This window comes from Aulonocara stuartgranti (assembly GCF_965226115.1).
Source record: "Aulonocara stuartgranti genome assembly, chromosome: 5".
NCBI classification, from domain to species: domain Eukaryota; kingdom Metazoa; phylum Chordata; class Actinopteri; order Cichliformes; family Cichlidae; genus Aulonocara; species Aulonocara stuartgranti.
In genome coordinates, this window is record NC_138943.1 from 23,077,642 (window position 1) to 23,096,151 (window position 18,510).

The following is an 18,510-nucleotide window of genomic DNA, read 5'->3' on the forward strand; positions in this document are numbered from 1 at the left end:
GTAAATATTGGCAGGGATTAGGGATGTCACGATACCACGATTTTAGTGGGTACCAATAATCAATTAAATGAATGCGTTTCAACTGGAAACCTTTTTATTTAAACAGGAATGCACGTGTGTTCTGACGCAGATTGAGGAATATGAATCAGGATTATTTATATTGTATTGAAATCAGCCAATCCTTTATATCAGACACTACTGAAAAAGGTATCAGAAACGACTCCACACGGTTGTGCGTAAAAAAACCAGCTGTTTTGCTGCAGCGAGTTTTGTTTTTTTTTCTTTGAACTTTTCTGTACAGCCACCTTTGTCCTCCTGGTCGCATGCCAGGTATATGTTTATCTGTCTCTTTGTTTAATGTGTCAGATGTTTTGGATCAGTCCCTGGCCAGAGTGCCAGCCGCATGAACCAGCCAAGGTGAACAGGTAGAGAGGGAGACAGAGTCCTTGGAGAAAGCACAGCTGTCAGAAATCCAATGCCGAGGCCTGCGCCGATGCCAGACGCTCTCTCTCTGTCTCACATTTTGTTAGATCTCTAGCTGAGCTCTGGCCCAGTGTTTGAGAGTATCCGTTTGCAAGCTCTCCATCCTTTGCCACCTGACCCGGCTTGAAAGCCACGCAGGCATGTGCATTTGGCCTGTGCGTGCGCACATAGGTGTGATCAGCGACAATAAGAGACAGACAATTCCAAGATTAATAGGTGCCTACAAAGAGACAAACGGAAGGGGAGCGTTGCAGACTGAAAGGAAGGAGGATTCAGGAACGAGTCTGGACGTGAGTTTGGTGTCCCTGTCACCTGGTTGGAATGCAGAGCTCCTCATTTAGAAGGCTGTGTGATAAGATCAGGAGCAGACACACAGCATTTCCTGCCTACTGCCATACTGTCACTCACCACTTTATGAGACGTACAGTCCTGTTCTTATCCTCCGCTAACACGTACAGACTGTTTAACCTTTTTAAAGATACCTGCTTTATGTTTTTATGATTATTAGCACTTTTGTTTTCTGGGACGGAGCGTTCCGTTGGGTGTATAATGAAGTGTTACATTTTTGGTTGTATGGTTTTTATCAACATGGCAAAGAAGAAAAGATGTGGTTACACACATCGGATAACTCTTCCGGAAGGTTTGTTAATGCTTCAGAAGGATCGTAGGTTTTGAATTCCCATGACTCATTGCTCTGGTCGGTCCTAAAGAGAGGCGGATGTAAAGCGGCAGCTCAGCAGTGTAATTCTATACACGCTGGAAGCTGTGTCCTCATTTAGTTAATCTGTGCATTAGCATAGAAGTCGGCTGCCATACACAGGCAGTCATGGCTCTTTCTCGCCAGCAGGACATGGGGAGGTGGGCAACCCCCCCCCCCACAACCAGGAAGTCCATGGACTTGTGTGAGTCAGCTTGAGAGGCTGAGATTTTAAAAAATAAAATAAAAGCAGAGGTGGCGTGAGACTTAAAGGACGGTTGAAGAAGGTGCACTCATGTGACACCTCGTGTCAAATGTCTTCAGGGTGTTGGTGGAGGATATTTCTGATACAATTAAACCGTTAGACATGCGATTCAATTAGGTAAGATGTCTCACTTAAGCCAGTGAGCTGTTCCTGTGCGTGAATCGCCTCTGAGAGTTTAATACAACACGGGGTACGTCTTTGATATTGTGAAAGATTAAAGGCAGGGTTAAATGCTTGCAGTATGCTATATTTAAAATAGACACTTCCTTCCAGCGTCAGAGTCTTCATACAGGTTTGCATAAAAATAGAGGAAATGGTTTTATTTATAGAAATGTTCTTGATTTTTATCTTTGGTCCTTAAAATAATCTATTTATATTTCCAGTCTCACAGAGAAGGAGAAATGCAGCGTCAGGACTACAAAATATGATTACTGCAATAACGTGAAAGCTAATTACCAACCGTTGGGGGTGGAGACTTTTTTTTAAACTTTTTTATTTTTCAGTTTAATATTTTTTGCTTCTATAACAATGTACCCGCACACTTTAATGTAGGACCCGAGAGAAAGATTACACGTCACCACTATAACGTGACCGAGCATCAACAGCATAGTTACAGCACCGTGAATTTAAAGCTTTTTGCAATAAAGAGAAATTTCTGAAAGCCTGACAGAGATTTGCTTCTGAGCGTCAGTCGTCTCTGTCCAATTGTTAATATGAACTTTTATGCAGCTCTCTGTGCACATTTTTAGCCTTAACAACGCTTCAGCGGTATGTGTGCGTAGTTAGCCGTGTGACTGCAGACCGGTGATTTAAGGGGTGTTGTTGCAGTGATACGCTCACTGAATGAGACTTGGCTTTTTGGTAAAGAGAGTTTGAATGAGATTATAGGCCTCTGCTGTCCTCTTCTTTCATTCACAAATTAGCTGCCTGCAAAACATATTCATCAAGAATTTCACTGTGATGATATAGGACGACTCCTGTAGGCAGAAGTCTAACACACTTGTGAACATGTTTGAATATCCCTGGAATAAAAGATACAACGAAAATGGACAAAAGGGAGGCTGTGCTTCCATCTCATCTACCTGTCATGAAAAAAGTCTACATTCAGGCTTAAGTTGGTGGTGGAGTAGGGGGTCACAGGTCAGAAAGCCTGTCTTAAAGGGACCTCACGCCCTTATGGATACTGTCTAATTAGCAGAATTGAGCGATGCTGTCGGTGATCCAGGTGCGACCGTGTCGTCCTGCTGGGCCTTTTTTAAACACGACCAGATTGATCGGCGAGCCCTTTTTATTCCTCTGTCGTGAAATAAACCCATTGTCCTCCTGCCCAGCTTCACAGAAGCACCCTGCTAAGCTTATTTAGAAAGCATGCTTGATCTAATTCGTTCCTATACAACAGCAAGTTAAAGAAATTGGACTGTTAAATGAATGCGATTGAAGTCATTTTCTCACTGCAGACAGCCAGTTTCGCCTGTTCTGGTGAAGCTGGTGCGCTCTGTGTTTATTTCCCCAGTCATGTTTGGAAAAAAGCTACCAGATCTATTCCCGAAAGGAGAAGTTTTTTCTTTTCTTTCTTCACTGGCAAAGCGATAATAACATCATATTTATTCCATTAAAATGAAAGCATCTGCACAGTTACACAATCTTTTTGTTTGATATCTCCAAGGAGAGCCACGGTCCCACAGAGAGATTAGATGATGCACTTTTTGTTGCGCAACATCCGTTTCATGGTCCTAGCTGTGAGTCATCCATTAGTTTACAAGCAGAATTCACTGCCACTGCATCCTTGTAGAAAACAAACCAAAATAAGATAATAGCGGAAGTAAATGTCAAATGTTTGGCTCATGAGCATGTTTGTTCATATTTTTTAATAAAGTGATAAACTCCAAGTTTATTAATCTCTTTAAATTCTCCTTGTTTCTGTTTAGATTCGAGTCATTTCTGTAACCACATATCTGTCATCAGACATCAGCCGATGGGGTTCTCAGACTCATAATTATCGTGGATTAAGCTGATCCCTGTTTTTGCATCTAGCCGCTCGGGATCTTGTTAACCCTTTAACCTTAATGACTGTTTGAGAGGGGAAAAGATTACACTGTTAAAGTGAAGACTTCAGCGAGTTTCGGGAGCGAAAATAAATGCAGCGTTGTCAGTGTCTCGTTTTTGACGTATCTGCTTTTTTTCATTTGAGGTAACACGAGGCAGCGAGTCGCACTACAAAGTAGACATTGTTAACATCAAGGCTATTATTTATTTCTGCATCATGAGACTAACTAAATGTTGGTCTGAGATCTTTAGGTCTTTGGTTTTTGCACCACAGGATTGTTTTGTGTGGTTCTAGAAGTTAAAAAAAAAAAGGTTACCCAACATTGAGAAAGCATAAGAGGCCCCTTTTCCCTATGTGTGGAGCAGTCGGCCAAGAGGCCCCACATTCCCCTCAGAAAGCGCTATTGGTGAGTGTTGACATGAGGGCTGTGTGATATCACTTTTCGCAGCTCCCACATAATCATCTGTTTCATGCAGGATTACTTTCCATTTCTCCACATCTCTAAACACGCCTTTGAATTTTCACACTTTTAATAAAAACTTCAGCGTACTTGTGTAGTTTCTGCTGGCGTTTGAGAATATCAGCGATGTTTTTTCCTATAAATGTTTGTGCACAGTAAAATAATCGGTATGTTTCTTTCTTGCTGCAGCAGACCTATGTGTCCTCCGGCCACCAGATGGCACCCCCCAGTCCCAACACCAACAGTAGTAGCAACAGCAGTGGCGGTGGAGGGGAACAGCTGAGCAAAACCAATCTGTATATTCGCGGCCTCCATCCGGGGACCACGGACCAAGATCTGGTCAAGCTCTGCCAACCGTAAGTCATTTTTAAACTTTTGGTTATTTTGTACGTAGCACAGCAAGTCGAATTTTTATAAAGTTATAAAATCATCCTCTTTCTCATTTTTTGAGTTACCATCTATCTATCGTCAAGTGGAACATAAAACTATAGGTCGGCTGGGGTTAGCTTTGGAAAACATGAACACTGGATGAAGGAACAATCTAGCTTGCCTTTATTCCATCTATGAAATCCTCGCCTACCAAAAACACTGTATATAAAGGATTAGACGTGACCACAGTGACATCACTGATTGATAAGCTAAGTTCTGTTTCAAGTTTCGAGTGTGCCGTTCTAGCTTTTTGTAACCAGTCACGAGTCCTAGATAGATCACGAGTCCTAGATAGATCTGACTGTGAAGCTGACACACTAAAACCACCTTCACAATCCTACTGTTGACCAAAAAAAAAAGACAAAAGGAACATTGTGCTGTTTTCAGTATAAATGGAAACTACTGACGGAGACCATAAGCCCATCAGGAAAGTGCTATTTGACAGCCACGGGGTGTTAAACAACCAGACTTCTTTTTGCAGCCACCTGCTGGACCTTAGAAAGAAAGCACTTCTTCACTGGCTTCCTTTTCCAGATGTGGAGGCTACCTCCATCTTTTAAATACAGCCTTTGATTTTACACACACAGAGAACTAAAAATGGTTACACAATGGAGACTTTTTGGCAAACAACTTCACATTTTTTCCAGAGTCTAATTTTCACTGTAGCCATCGTAAACTAGATGCACTATGCAAATTCTTGTTTGTTTCTGTATGTAGACAGAAGACCTACTACAATCTGTGATATGCAATAACACTGTTCTACTGTGTGATGATTAGATGACAGTATGACTTGCAATACAACGTCTACACAGTTCAGTTGAGAGTTTTCCTTAGGTTGGTGTGGGGCTTACATTAGGTGTAGATGCTGTGTTTGAACGGGTGCAGTGATAAAGGACTTTTGCTGCTTTGTGTGAGATAAGAAGCTGCAAACACATTAGAGAACATCCTGCAACGTTTCTCTGATTCCTTTAGCTGACATGCTGTGTTTGCATCTAAGTCTTGCAGTGGTAGATGAAGCCCCAGACTTAATCTCATGTATGTAACAGTCCGTCCCATTGGCCACGTGTGTGCGTGCTGACAGTGAATGCGTGGTGCACGCCTTTCAGGTTGAATTTTCTTCATTGCACATGTTCCTCTCATAACAATGAAGAAACCGAGACTTATCTGTCGGTGCTAGTGGACACACATGTGTATTGAATGCTGATTGGGGCCTTTGAGGTGCTGCTACTTCTGGCCTTTAAACAGAATCAGGTTAGCTGCTAAGCTAAGTTTATCCTAACCTAAACCAACATATTCTGACTGTTGGAGTTATGGTGGTGCGCTCATATATACCAAGGTGTAACCTTAGTTTGGGTCTATGAAGCACTTAAAAATGCCTGTCTTATGTTAGTTGTGATAGGGGTGAGTCTTATCACAACTAAAGTCAGTTGAATTAATCTTGATGGAATAGGTGCTGAGATAAAGAAAAGAAACTTACAATATTTCCTCATTTAAACTCAGTGAAGCCAGACTTGTACACCTGGAAACAAACAGCCTAGCCAGTGTAGTTAGCTTTACAGACAAGCATGCAGTTAAACACCCAAACTGGTTTTTGGCTGCTGCAAGTGAGTGCTGTACGTCACAGAAGTGAACTTCAGCCCCACATCCATCAGGGCTCTTTCACAGTAAAAGCATATCCCTGTGAAGAAGCTTACACAACTTCTAATTTAAAAATGCCCGGTAATATTTCCAACATCACAGACCATCCATCTTTAAAACTTTGATTTTAATCATCCTGCCCATACAGAGAAAAGTATCAGAAGTATTAAAATCCACAGGGAGAATTTACTTGGCTTGTGACCACACATACACACACTCATGAATTGTCGTGTGTGTGAGCAATCTAAGAAGATCAGAAATGTGCAGATGTGAAACACAGGAAGTTTGAGTGTTAAAGAGATTTACAGAGAAGCCATTGTGGATTGGCAGAGAAGTGGAAAGAGGACGGAGACTTTAGAGGAGGGTGGGAGGGCTACTGTTGAAGGAGAAACTTAAATGAGCGGGGAAAAAAGTAGCATGGCCTGCTGGGAAAGAATGTCAGATGACCATATATGGGTTAGGGCTGTCTTTTAGGCCCCTTTGGGCTCCATAGTGTGCTTGGTTGGTGTTCTCCTGCAAAGGAGCCGAGGTAAGCGCAGGGTCACACAGTCAGTGCCCGTTGACCTTTTAAACTCATAGCATTGTTGTTGGGGAAGTCATAAATGACAGCTTTTATTTTTATCTTTGGTTCTAATTATAACTCAGTGATCAGTAAGTCTTAAGTGAGTTTTTTAGATTTCTTTAGTTTAAAGGCATCAGATCGAAACCAGAAAAAATAGAGATACCTAACATCAGGTCAACCAGTTTTTTTTAAGCACATTTCTATTGTCCATACAACAAACATAGTAGTTTCATTGTGCCTAATGAACTCACAGCAATGCCACTAAAGACCTTTGGTTTCTAGATAAATGATAGTTAAGTACAATTCAAGATCAAACTCACATTTATTTCACCTTAAAGTTGTTTCAGTCGGACAATATTCATACCTCGAGTACCGACATATAATCCACATTGATAATAAAAAATATTTAGACTTGATTCTCACCTAGACTTCACTTATATCTCTCATCTAAATTTTGCTCTTTGCTTGTAAATGCCAAACATTTTTGCTTTTTCCTAAATAATCAGACGCTTACTGTTCTGACATAATCAGGTGACAGGTGACAAAGTGCTTTCTGTAAAAAGAGTAGTGGATAAACTTAATGAAATTTGTCTCAGAAGGATGTGCGTGCATGTGTGTACGGCATCTTTACTTCCGAGGCTTTATATCAGTGAAAAGACACCGCTATAAAAAGAAACCAGTGGCTTTCAAGTCTGTTTTAGTTAAAGGTGACTGGTTATTTCAAATTTCCAGCTCCTTGTTTCTATTCATGGACCTTGCTAGATTAGCCTGGTGTGATTCAAATTTCAAAGAAATCCTTAGCGCAGTCCCTGAGGTTGTCCGCTGTCTGAAACTTGCAGTTCTGTTAGGTCCGTGTTTGTCAAAATAGGATTATTATGACTTCTGCAGCCATTTTTCTTTTATTTGGCGGTGTGGGACTGTTCTGTGTAATGCAGGGAAAGCAGCAGCACCACCACAAATGCTTCACGTAACATAGCAGGCTTCATTGACAATGCACGTGACATTGATTAAGTCAGCAAGAGCATGAATAACATGAAAAGGAGGAGATTAGGCGGAGGTGGGTTGCAAAGTGTTTTGCAGAAGTTGAGCCATCAGCTGATTTGGGCTGGCCACCCTCCTATTACAGTAGGTCAACTTCCTTTGACTGGCTGCCTCTCATAAACACAAGGGTTGAACTCCAGGTGGGTGGGGTTGCTGCTTTCATGGCAGAAGGGTGCTTTACCTTAACGTGATTATCCATGCAATCAGAATATTTGTTCAGGAATGAAATGTTGAACTGCACAGGAGCCTCAAAGTAACCAAAGCGTCCTGTAGTACAGAGTACGGCATTTGCATTCAGAATAAAGTGATGTAGAGGTAAAACACAGCACAACATAGAAATACTTGAAGTATAATTACATGAAAATGTCACTGGACACGTTCTGCAGTTTCTCGACTGGCTGTAAACAGCACAGCACCAGTTCAGCTTTGTATACTAACAAAAATCCACCATAAAATCAACTGTGTCCATATGTGAAAGCCAGAGGTCCAACTGTAAAACTTCATTTGGGCTTGAATGGGTTACATTATATCAGGGGTGTGTGTACATTCATGCCTAACAACCACTTTGCAGCTGTTAGATGACACTGGGACAGTATAAACATAGCCTGTGTTTATTTGGTAATGGCTGATGAATTATTAATGCCTGCAATAAGGAGCTTTTCTACCACTATAAACTGTGCAGCGGAGCTTCTAGATTATTTTAATTCATCATAATCGAAATGAATATATACGTTTATTTGAATATCAAACTTAACACACAGACATAAGCTAATAAGGTCAATGCAAACATTCAGTCATGCCCCACCGCGGTAACTGGAGTGGAGCCATAAACGTTGCTCCTATATAACTTCTGGTCTTTGCATTTAGGACAAAAGTGGAGGAGTAGCGATGTCTTTAAATTGAATTGCCAGTCATTACCCACGTCTCTGTTGTGACCATCAAACTTGGTCTGAGTCATGTGGTTAAACGTGCACTGAAACAAGGCCGGAGTGTAGGACCCAGCAGTGTGCTACCATGTGAGGGTGGAAAAACAGAGAGAGAGAGCGGGACGTGGTGGGAAGGAAGGAAGGCGAACTGGAGGGGTGAAGCATCAGGTTACAGTGTACATTCCGCCCAGACGCCATGTTGCCCAAACAGAGGAGCACCAGCCTCTCTCACTGGGTAAATTCACCAGACAAGGGCAGGTCTATTATACTGTAGTGCTGATGCACCGTCTTACAACACTGCATTCCATTAGTCTCAGCATGTTGCATAACACTTCTCATTTGCTGCCTTTAAGGTGATTTTCCTACTATCAATATTTATGTGGCTGGATGTATGCAGAAACTGATTTTCATCTTTTACTGACTGACCTTTGTTGTACGTCTCCGTTGACAGCTGTGAACCGAAATGACAGGTTAAGACATGAACTTGTGTTTCGCACGCTATATTCCTTCTTTTGTTTGTAGATGGGTGGATGAGAATGCATTTTCCTGAAAATTAATATCCCAGTTTGAGAGTCTGATGTTGCAAGTGACAAGACGTTTAAGCTGTATTTAAGTCAAAAATACCCTAAAGCAGAGCTGTATTTAGAAGAGAGGTGTTAGTGTGTTAGTCTGTGTGTGTGTGTCTGGTAAAGACAGGCCGGGAACAAATTGTTTTTGGCCCTGGGGTGCCGTCCCCTGTCTTCGAAAACAAAGTCGGGGAACAGAGTTACTGTACAAAGACACGAGGGAGGAGTCAGACGAAGTTTTCAGTGCCTCTTAAGATCATTAAATGCACACAAATGGTTGCACAAAGGATTTTGTATTCGTGTTTACGCCTGTAGTCTGGCAGCCAGGGGAAATTTATAAATATTGGCATGCATGTGGTAGGAGCAGATTCCTCTTGTTGCCTCGTTGTAACCTTGTCCACTCATTCATCCTGTATTCTGTGTTCTTGTCTCTTCCCTGAAGGTATGGCAAAATTGTGTCGACCAAGGCCATCTTGGACAAAACTACCAACAAATGTAAAGGTAAACTCTAATAATCTTTTCAAAGACTGGGTTGTCATGTTTTTTTTTATTTTTATTATTATTATATATACATATTTTTTTGAATGTCATTTTCAGTCATTCTTTGGCTGTGGCGAAGCATGCCATTTGTCAAAGGGTTAGGAAAACACTGTTTTCCTGTATGGCCCAGAATTAGATGGAACATCCATGTAAATGGTAAATGGCCTGTATTTATATAGCGCTTTACTAGTCCCTAAGGACCCCAAAGCGCTTTACATATCCATTCACACACTGGTGATGGCAAGCTACATTGTAGCCACAGCCACCCTGGGGCGCACTGACAGAGGCGAGGCTGCCGGACACTGGCGCCACCGGGCCCTCTGACCACCACCAGTAGGCAACGGGTGAAGTGTCTTGCCCAAGGACACAACGACCGAGACTGTCCAAGCCGGGGCTCGAACCGGCAACCTTCCGATTACAAGGCGAACTCCCAACTCTTGAGCCACGATCGCTCATAAGGCCTCAGTCACATAGCTCTAAAGACTCCAGATCAGTTGACATGTGCTTGCTGGAGTTTGCTGACTGCTGACAAGCAAAATCTGTTGCAAAGAGGATGCTCCACCTAAAACCTCACCGGATTGCTTTGGTCAGTAGCAGACTGCCACAGTCACCAATAGTTTGCACAGAAGGCATGTACTTGGCTGCAAACCCTTTGCTCTTGGAGATGTAGCGAAACTTGAAAAAGTGCAATGTAAACCACAAATGGAGAATGTTCACCTTACAAATAAAAAACACTGCTACCAACATGTTTCAAAAAGTGCATCTTTTAGTTTGAAGACAAATGTTCTCAATGGAAGGATGGCTATCGAAAAGCTTCCATTCTTAAGGAAGGGAAACATGGAGGAAAGGCTGAGGTATGCCACATTACACAGAACTGGACTGAAAATCAGTGCAAACCAGTTTCATGGAACGATAAATCCAAATTTGAAATGTTTGGTTCAAATTGTCATCATAATGTACAGACAAGGTCAGGAAAGAGGTACAACAGTGAGTTTTTGGAGCCCACTGTAAAACACGGTGGAGGCTCTGTCGTGGTTTGCAGCTGCTTTTAGGCCAGTAGTCTTGGGGACCTTGTCAATATTGATGGAATTGTGAATGCAGGAATGTACAGACATATTATGAATGAACCATGCAATACCATCTGAAAAGCAACTGATTGGCAACGGCTTCAGTTTTAATGACAATGATCTCAAACACGCTGTAAAAGCAGTAGAAGCGCGCCTAGATGGAAAACACTCAGTGGAACACTATCAGTCATGGATTGGCCTCCCCAGAGCCCACACCTCAGCGTTATTAAACCACTGTGGGATGATCTTGACAGAGAATGAAGCAAAAGGCAGCCGACATCCAAAGAAGATGTCCTTCAAGAAGCCTGAAGAACTATTACAGAAGACTACTTAAGCTTGCGTATCAGATTCAGCTTGTAAGAATAAACGTGGTCAAACCAAATACTGACTTTCAAGCTTGTTAGAATTGCTTGCACATTTCAATGAATCACTGCACTCATTTCCCATTTTTCCAGCAAAATGTAAAGAAATGTGGCTCAACACTTTTGTAGAGTGCTGTATTCAGCAAGCGCATGGCATCTTTTCATGTACTTCCTGATGCTACAGCATTTTTACCATCAGTTTGTCTGTTTTACAGGCTATGGCTTTGTGGATTTTGACAGTCCAGCAGCAGCACAGAAAGCTGTTACAACTCTGAAATCCACTGGGGTCCAGGCTCAGATGGCTAAGGTAAGAATTAGCCAACTATCTTGTATCCATCTACCACTTGTTGCTTCCAAGTTTACCAGCCACCATTAGATTTAAACATGCCTTGTTTAGCCCATCACCCCGTCTTGTACCCGTATTGATCTTCAGAGAGCCATCAGCTCAAGAGTCATGGCCCCATTGCTGCGCACGTACACACACTATCATGTAAAAGGTTAAAAACTGTTACATGCAGTGGCCTAATTGGCAGCGACTGTGCTGTTGGAAAGGGTTCAAAGTAAACTCTTGTCTATAGGGAGGTGTGTGTGTACTGAGATGTCCCAGTGATGCACAGCCCAGACCTGCAGAAACAGTTTGCTGATCATATTTTTTATTGCTTGTTCCTCCGCTCTGTTCGGTCTCCTCTCAAATCCTCATTTTGCCTCTTTCTTCACTGTCCTCCGCACTACCTCCTGTCTCCTTCCCCTCACGTACTTCATTTCTGTGCTGTGTATGTTACAAACCTGCTCCTGTTGTAGCACTTGTTCTGAACTCTGTTGTAGCACTTGTTCTGAACTCTTTGTCCAAGTGTCTGAAGTCAAAGCTACTCTTGTCGGCCCATTAAGCTGATCCCTCTGGCTCTGAGGCTCCCCATTGAAGGAACCCGGGGGGGAGGGTGCCACTACACCCGCTGTCAATGGGACAGGCACAATGGACTGGCATTGTCCATCGCCTGGGCCTGGGCCTGGGGCAGACACCAGCACTTAGTACACTCCACGCCGGCGTCCCTACCTCCTCCCTCTATCTTGCACCCAAACAGACCTGCAGCAATGTAACACCAGGGTCTCCCTCAGAGCAGCGCTGGAGAACTGTAACGGATACACACTGCCAGCTGATCTGAAACAGTCCAGTGCAACTAAAACCTGAGTCTAAGTTCACTGAGCTGCTTCTGTAAGAGTGCCATACAATCCTGCGTATCTTTGTACTTGACAAGTGCAACTGGACACCATAACCTGACTCACCCAGACAGCATGTGCTCAGTGAGAGGTGTTGATAACCACTATATAAACCTAAATATACACCGCCGTCTCAGAGTCAGTGGGTATTTCAGGTCAGCAAAAAAAAAAAGAGCTATAGTCAATGGTATTATCAATATCAAGGGCAGGTTCACCTGCCAGCAGCTTCACCATGGCTGCTGCAGTGTTATTCACAAACACAATGAACCACACCTTGAACTAGATGTCCTTAGAGTGTGTGCTAAGTCCCTGAACGGGCCACCCCAGCCTCCAGGCTGCAAGCCCAGAGGAGCTGCGTGTGTAGGGGCAGCGAAACAATGGCAAAGTTAAAAATAGAGCCCCCTCCACCCCACCCCCTCTGTTTTTTTTCTTTTTTACTTCTCAGCACCTCCCTGTTTGAACTCAGACGTCATCACCCACACGCTGCTCGACACACAAACACCCAAGCGAGCTAACGCGCAGACACACCTTAACAGACACGGCTCGGTGAAGGCCTGGCACAGACAATACACGGTGACACCTCAGCAAATCCCATTCATGCGCCTGAGCTGCGCGCGGCAACATTTTAATACAGCAGGAGGAAAATTGTTAGAATATCAAACCGTCTGCCGCGTGCGCTGGCCGAGCTAAAAGGAAAACAAAAAAAGGGAAAAGGGGTGGAGTTTTTTGTTTGTGTTTGTTTTGTCATATGGCTTTGAATTCCATTACTGTCAGCTGGCCTATGACCCCTGCGGTTTGCTCCTCTGTTGCATAATAGCTGTGTTAGCAGGAATGACGGCAATCACAGAAAATAAGTTATCTCTCCACCAGATGGCTGAGAGTAGGAGATACTCATGTAGGCTATAAAACATTTAAGATAGCTGTTGACATACTTTAATTCCATAAATGTTCTCAGGAATTCTTCATTGTCAGATCGCCACCTCTGTCAAATGTGCCCGAACAGCTTGGCAAGTATCTGAGGTACTGGCTGTCCTCTCCTGGTTGTTGCTTGGATCAGTCCAGTCTAAACAGTTGTAACTCGATTTGCCTCGCTCGCTGACAGCTTCTGACAGCTTCTTCTCCATCCAAATTTAAAAAGCTTTTATTATTTGTGGTGTGCAGAGCTGTTTGATTGCATGCAGCAGGCACTGAAAAGAGGAGATAAAATGGTATAGAGAGCAGCCTGCTAGTCAGAAGACACCCATCTGTCTTCTTTTCTAGTTTCACTCTTTTTCTGTCATTCTCCTTTCTAATTGCCCAAATGACTGCAGAGGCCTGGGTCGGTCCTACCCTGCAAGTTTCCTCCTTCCGTAACAAAATATCAGCCTTTTGAGTTATTAATTTCCTCCCTCTTTCTTCGCTCTCCGTTTTTTTTTCCTTCCCCTGTTTTTTAGCCCAGCCTCTTTTTTTTTTTCATGGTTGCCAGGCTCCTGTTGCTCTGTGAACTCTTTAACTTCATGCCTGGCTTCCTGTCTGCTTCTGCATAGTCACACAAGGTTTCGCTTTCAAGTAGTGCCACCAAATGATCTCTCCTCTTAATTTACTCACAGATCAAGATCTCTTCATTAGTCAAAATTATAAAAAAAAGCACGACTCGCTACCCCTGTGCACAAATTAATGCTTTGCAAATGTCAGAGTGTTTTTTTTTTTTTTTTTAGCGTGCACGCAAGGTTTTTCAAATCCTCCTCAGCTGTGGCAGTGACACATAGAAAGTGGTGAAAGATTATTCAGGGTTTCCCTTTATTGGTCTGTCACTAATTGCTTAAAAACATTTCAGCAGGTTCTGTTACTAAATTATGCTTGACACGCAAATGTAATTTAATCAATTTGCCAAGTGCAGTGGCAGGTGTTGATGGAAAGACGGGTCGCACTGCTGCCTACACAAAAATTTGTGCCGTGTGGAAAAAAAGATTTTTGAAAGTGACAACATTTTTCTATTTGCAAGAGTTCCAGGAAAGTGTGCTATAATATATATATTTTTAAATTGAAGCCGGGAGAACTTCACGCTTTAAGCAACTGTAAATACTTGATTAAAGCAGCGGCGTCTGCACCGACACGGTCGCTTTGAGATAAATAATAAAAAGTCGGCGCCGCGTTTCCTCATTCAAAGCTTAAGAAGATGCACGAGCGAATGGATTCTCATTTCTCACTTTCTGTATAGCAACAGGAGCAGGACCCCACCAACCTCTACATCTCCAACCTGCCCGTGTCTATGGATGAGCAAGAGCTGGAGAGCATGCTCAAGTCTTTTGGCCAGGTCATTTCCACCCGCATCCTCCGAGATGCTAATGGGACCAGCCGCGGCGTCGGATTTGCCAGGTCAGACTGTGGCCTCGCATGGTGGCCCATCGTGTCTTGAGCACATTTTCTGTTATCAATTACGTGTAATTTGTGCAGCTCTGGCACGGACCAACCGAATGCAAACAGCGCTTCTCGAGAGGGATTAATTTGAACTCTGTCTGGTTTTTCAGGATGGAATCCACGGAGAAGTGCGAGGCCATAATTCAGCATTTCAATGGCAAATTCATCAAGACTCCACCAGGAATACCCGGTGCGTGGAATGTTTTTTTTGTATTATAGAAACCTGATACTGTTGTAAGTGCTGGAGCTGAGTGTGTTTTCTTCCCCACTGTGATCAGTGAATTCACTCTCTTGTTTGACCTGTTGCTTTCTCAGTGCCCACAGAGCCCTTATTATGTAAGTTTGCAGACGGAGGTCAGAAGAAGAGGCAGAACCAGAGCAAATATCTCCAAAATGGAAGACCTTGGGCTAGAGACGGAGATACGGTAATGTCTTTTTTTTCTCTCCTCTAAAATTCTGGAGAAAAATCACATCAAGTACATACTGGAAAGTTTTGAATTTAATCGTCCACACTCTGTGCTAGCAGACTGTTTTAGTACGTACTGCACCGGTGTTTGCATGACCTCACTGGTTCTGAATCCCTTTTTTGTTTTCCCAGGGAGGAATGACGCTTGCATATGACCCCACAGCCTTACAAAATGGGTGAGTGGTATGCACGGACTGACTAAAAACAGTCCCAGCCCTCCAGGAAAATAAACATAGCAATCAGAGACTGGTAAAAGGCTGCCCTCTGCTGGACATTGCAGGAACTCAGATATGTTGCTAAATTAGCTGGAAATTGTGGACATGTTGCAGTTTCCTTCATGTTTTCTTCTTGTTGCTCTGTGTGTTTGGCAGCTTCTACTCCTCACCTTACAGTCTGGCTCCAAATCGAATGATTGCTCAGACTTCCCTCTCTCCCTACATGCATTCTCCTGTCTCATCATACCAGGTGGGACTTTTCACTCTGTTTATATTCAAATTATTAGTAGTTTTGTTTGTTCATTTTTAGCCCTGCTGGCTTTTAAAATCTGCATGAAAGTGAATCATGTATTTTTCTGTTGCTTTTCTGTACCGAATCCCTCATTAAGGTCACGTTATGTAAGTTAACATGCAGAACGGCTGCTTTCATCCAGGTCCTGTCTCTGTTCTTGTGACCTTTTTGTGCCAGCTTACACATTAAGGGCTCTGAGGGGACTGTGACAGCACCAGATGAAAAATATCGAAAAGTAATTTTGCGATGTACTCCCGCCTCTACAGGTACACAACCCGTCCTGGATGCACCATCAGTCATACCTCATGCAGCCAGCTGTGAGTATCCCTTCTGGTCAATGCTTTCTGGTCTTTTCACTTGGCCCACAGGGCAAAAAAGCATAAACAAAAGTGTAAATGCAAAAAGCGCTTGAAGCAGGATATACAAATCAAAGTGTCACAGCAATGAAAAAGAACATAGTTCTTTCTGTTACATGGAAATCAACAGGAACAAGCGGCCTCAGTGGTCACACAGGAAGCTGTAATATTTATTGGATCCCTGATAGTTGTGATCTTTAAGCGTACGCTTTAAGCATTGACCTGCTTTAGGGAACGCCATTCATGAATTAGTCTCAATACTTTTTTGTGGTTGTAATTACGCTGCATGTTAAACTGGACAGTGTATCTGTAGCTGCCCAGCATCAGCTGCATTGCTGCCACTATCTGAACTTGACCAGTGGCAGCTATGATTTGCATTAACCAAATGAAAGGAAAAATATCTTCTGCTGGGTCAGCTTTTATGGAAAAGGGATCAGGGTGCGTGCCGAAGCCATGTGGAAAGCTTAAAGAGGAATGCACACCTGAAAGGGCTTTTGTTTCATCAGTAGATATCTACAGTTTAAAAAAAAAAAAAATTAAACGTGTACCAGTGTTATTAATAAAATATGATGAATATTAACCTCTGCATTTTAACAAAATGTAGTTTCTAGGTCATACATGTCACACTCTGGGACTGCATTTAGGTGTGTGTCTCTGTGCGTTCGCAGGGTACAGTTATTACCCCAACAATGGAACATGCCATGTCCATCCAGCCCACATCCATGATGGGACCTCTCACCCAGCAACTAAGCCACCTGTCTCTGGGCAGCACAGGCACAGTCAGTACCAACAGACACACAAACAACTGTCCCCGTCACTAACGACATTTACAAGTGTAATTATTTGTGTGAAATACTAAACACACAGTCACAGATTTCGTTTTCCTCCCTGTCTTCCCTACAGTATATTCCGGCCAATACAACTATGCAGGGGACCTACATCCCCCAGTACACCCCAGTGCCTCCTTCCAGCGTCCCAGTAGAGGTATGAAACGTTTCCTAATGTCTTAATGATGTTTTGTTTTTCCATGAGGTGGCTGGCTCAAAATGAAAACTCCTTTGTGGGACATGCTGTGTAACTAATAATTGAACGTGGCTAAAGAAATGGAGGTGGTTGTTCAAAGGTGCCAGCTGGCTGATTGAATTCACTCGATATCCCGAGAGCCCTTTTAAAGTGATCACGAATTTACCAGCTAAACCTTTAACTGCGGCGTACGTCCCTGTGTCTGTGAAGTCATTTTGTTGATGTTTTTGAGATCAAAATGACTTAGCAGTGCTGTCCTGCCTTCTTTTTAATCTGTGAAACAAATGTGCCTAGTTTAGGTTGCAACTGCTCATTTTCCTTATTCATTCATAAATCTGCCAGATATTTGATTCATTAAAAATTGTCAAATAATGAAATATTGAAAAGCATCTGTCATTTTGTTGCTTTATTAGGTAAACAGCACCACTTAAAAGTGCTTTTAAGAAGCAGCAAAAATTCTTCCATCGTGTTGATTATCTGTTGAATGACTGATTATTCCAGGTCAGCACATGTGTTTGCTGCTTGAACCAAAGAGAATATTTCCAGCTGGGAGAACCTGTATAAATGGAGTGTCTGCTTCTGTTTCCGCCCAACATTGGGCTGAGTCCATGTGTAACCTTTGATAACCTGAATGCAGCCATATGCGAACCTCAGATTTAAGACTATTACCTAACCGGGCAAGCTTTGGCAATTTCTTTATGTCTTTCTTTATTTACTTTGGCCATCACTGCGCAGTCTGTGTGTTCCAGGGCTGTATTGTGGCAGATCCAGGCAGAGTGCTCTGCAGTAGGGCCTCTGAACCTGTGGGGTGTTTTTAAGCCATTTGCTGAATGGAGCTCAGTGATAGCAGTGGTGGCCTCTTAGGTGACCTTGTGAATGAGAAAATGGATGATTTATGAATGAAGTACAACAGAAAGCACATGAAAGGGGGAGGCTGTGAGTTTAAATCCAATATTTGCTCTTTGTGCATGCACACAAAAGGATAAGATGCATTTAATGTGATTAGGAAGGGAGTTTTAAAATGTCGTCTGTCTCCTTTATGCTAACATCTGTGTGGTTGTCATGAATTATTAAGTTGCTAAACCTGACTTTTCTTTTCTTTTCTTTTACCCCAGGAAAACGGTGGCCAGCAGCAGCAGGTTGCAATGGAGACTCCTACAGAACACACAAACTACTCATACCAACACACCAAGTAAAGCTAAGGTAGATAAGGTCGCTCCTTCCTGCATATTACAAATATGTAGACGTTTGTAAATTGCTTAATTAGCAAAATTGTAATGAGCATGAATGAAAACACAAGTCGTGGTTAAAAGGGACACAGATGATTACAATGGTGAAAATATTACTAAGTTAAAATAACTTTTTTTAAGGAGGTTTCCACAAATCAAAAACTCTAGAAAAATAATAATAATAATGGATTACATTTATATAGCGCTTTTTGAGACTCTCAAAGCGCT

The 18,510-nt window shown here is 42.6% G+C and overlaps 1 protein-coding gene across 4 annotated transcripts in view; it reads left to right on the plus strand.

Moving 5' to 3' along the window:
- Positions 1-18,510, plus strand: part of LOC309706506 (RNA-binding motif, single-stranded-interacting protein 2-like) — a 30,470-nt gene that overhangs the window by 6,258 nt on the left and 5,702 nt on the right. For 2 of the 4 annotated variants that reach the window (XM_082533100.1, XM_082533102.1), the window contains exons 2-13: positions 4,142-4,308; positions 9,557-9,615; positions 11,299-11,390; positions 14,502-14,659; positions 14,812-14,891; positions 15,017-15,126; positions 15,300-15,343; positions 15,539-15,632; positions 15,941-15,991; positions 16,699-16,809; positions 16,934-17,014; positions 18,169-18,256. In XM_082533100.1, the coding sequence (XP_082389226.1) occupies positions 4,142-4,308; positions 9,557-9,615; positions 11,299-11,390; positions 14,502-14,659; positions 14,812-14,891; positions 15,017-15,126; positions 15,300-15,343; positions 15,539-15,632; positions 15,941-15,991; positions 16,699-16,809; positions 16,934-17,014; positions 18,169-18,249 (1,128 nt within the window). In that variant the 3' untranslated portion in view covers positions 18,250-18,256. The remainder of the gene's footprint in view (positions 1-4,141; positions 4,309-9,556; positions 9,616-11,298; positions 11,391-14,501; positions 14,660-14,811; positions 14,892-15,016; positions 15,127-15,299; positions 15,344-15,538; positions 15,633-15,940; positions 15,992-16,698; positions 16,810-16,933; positions 17,015-18,168; positions 18,257-18,510) is intronic. The other 2 variants (XM_082533101.1, XM_082533103.1) reach the window with 1 other exon arrangement.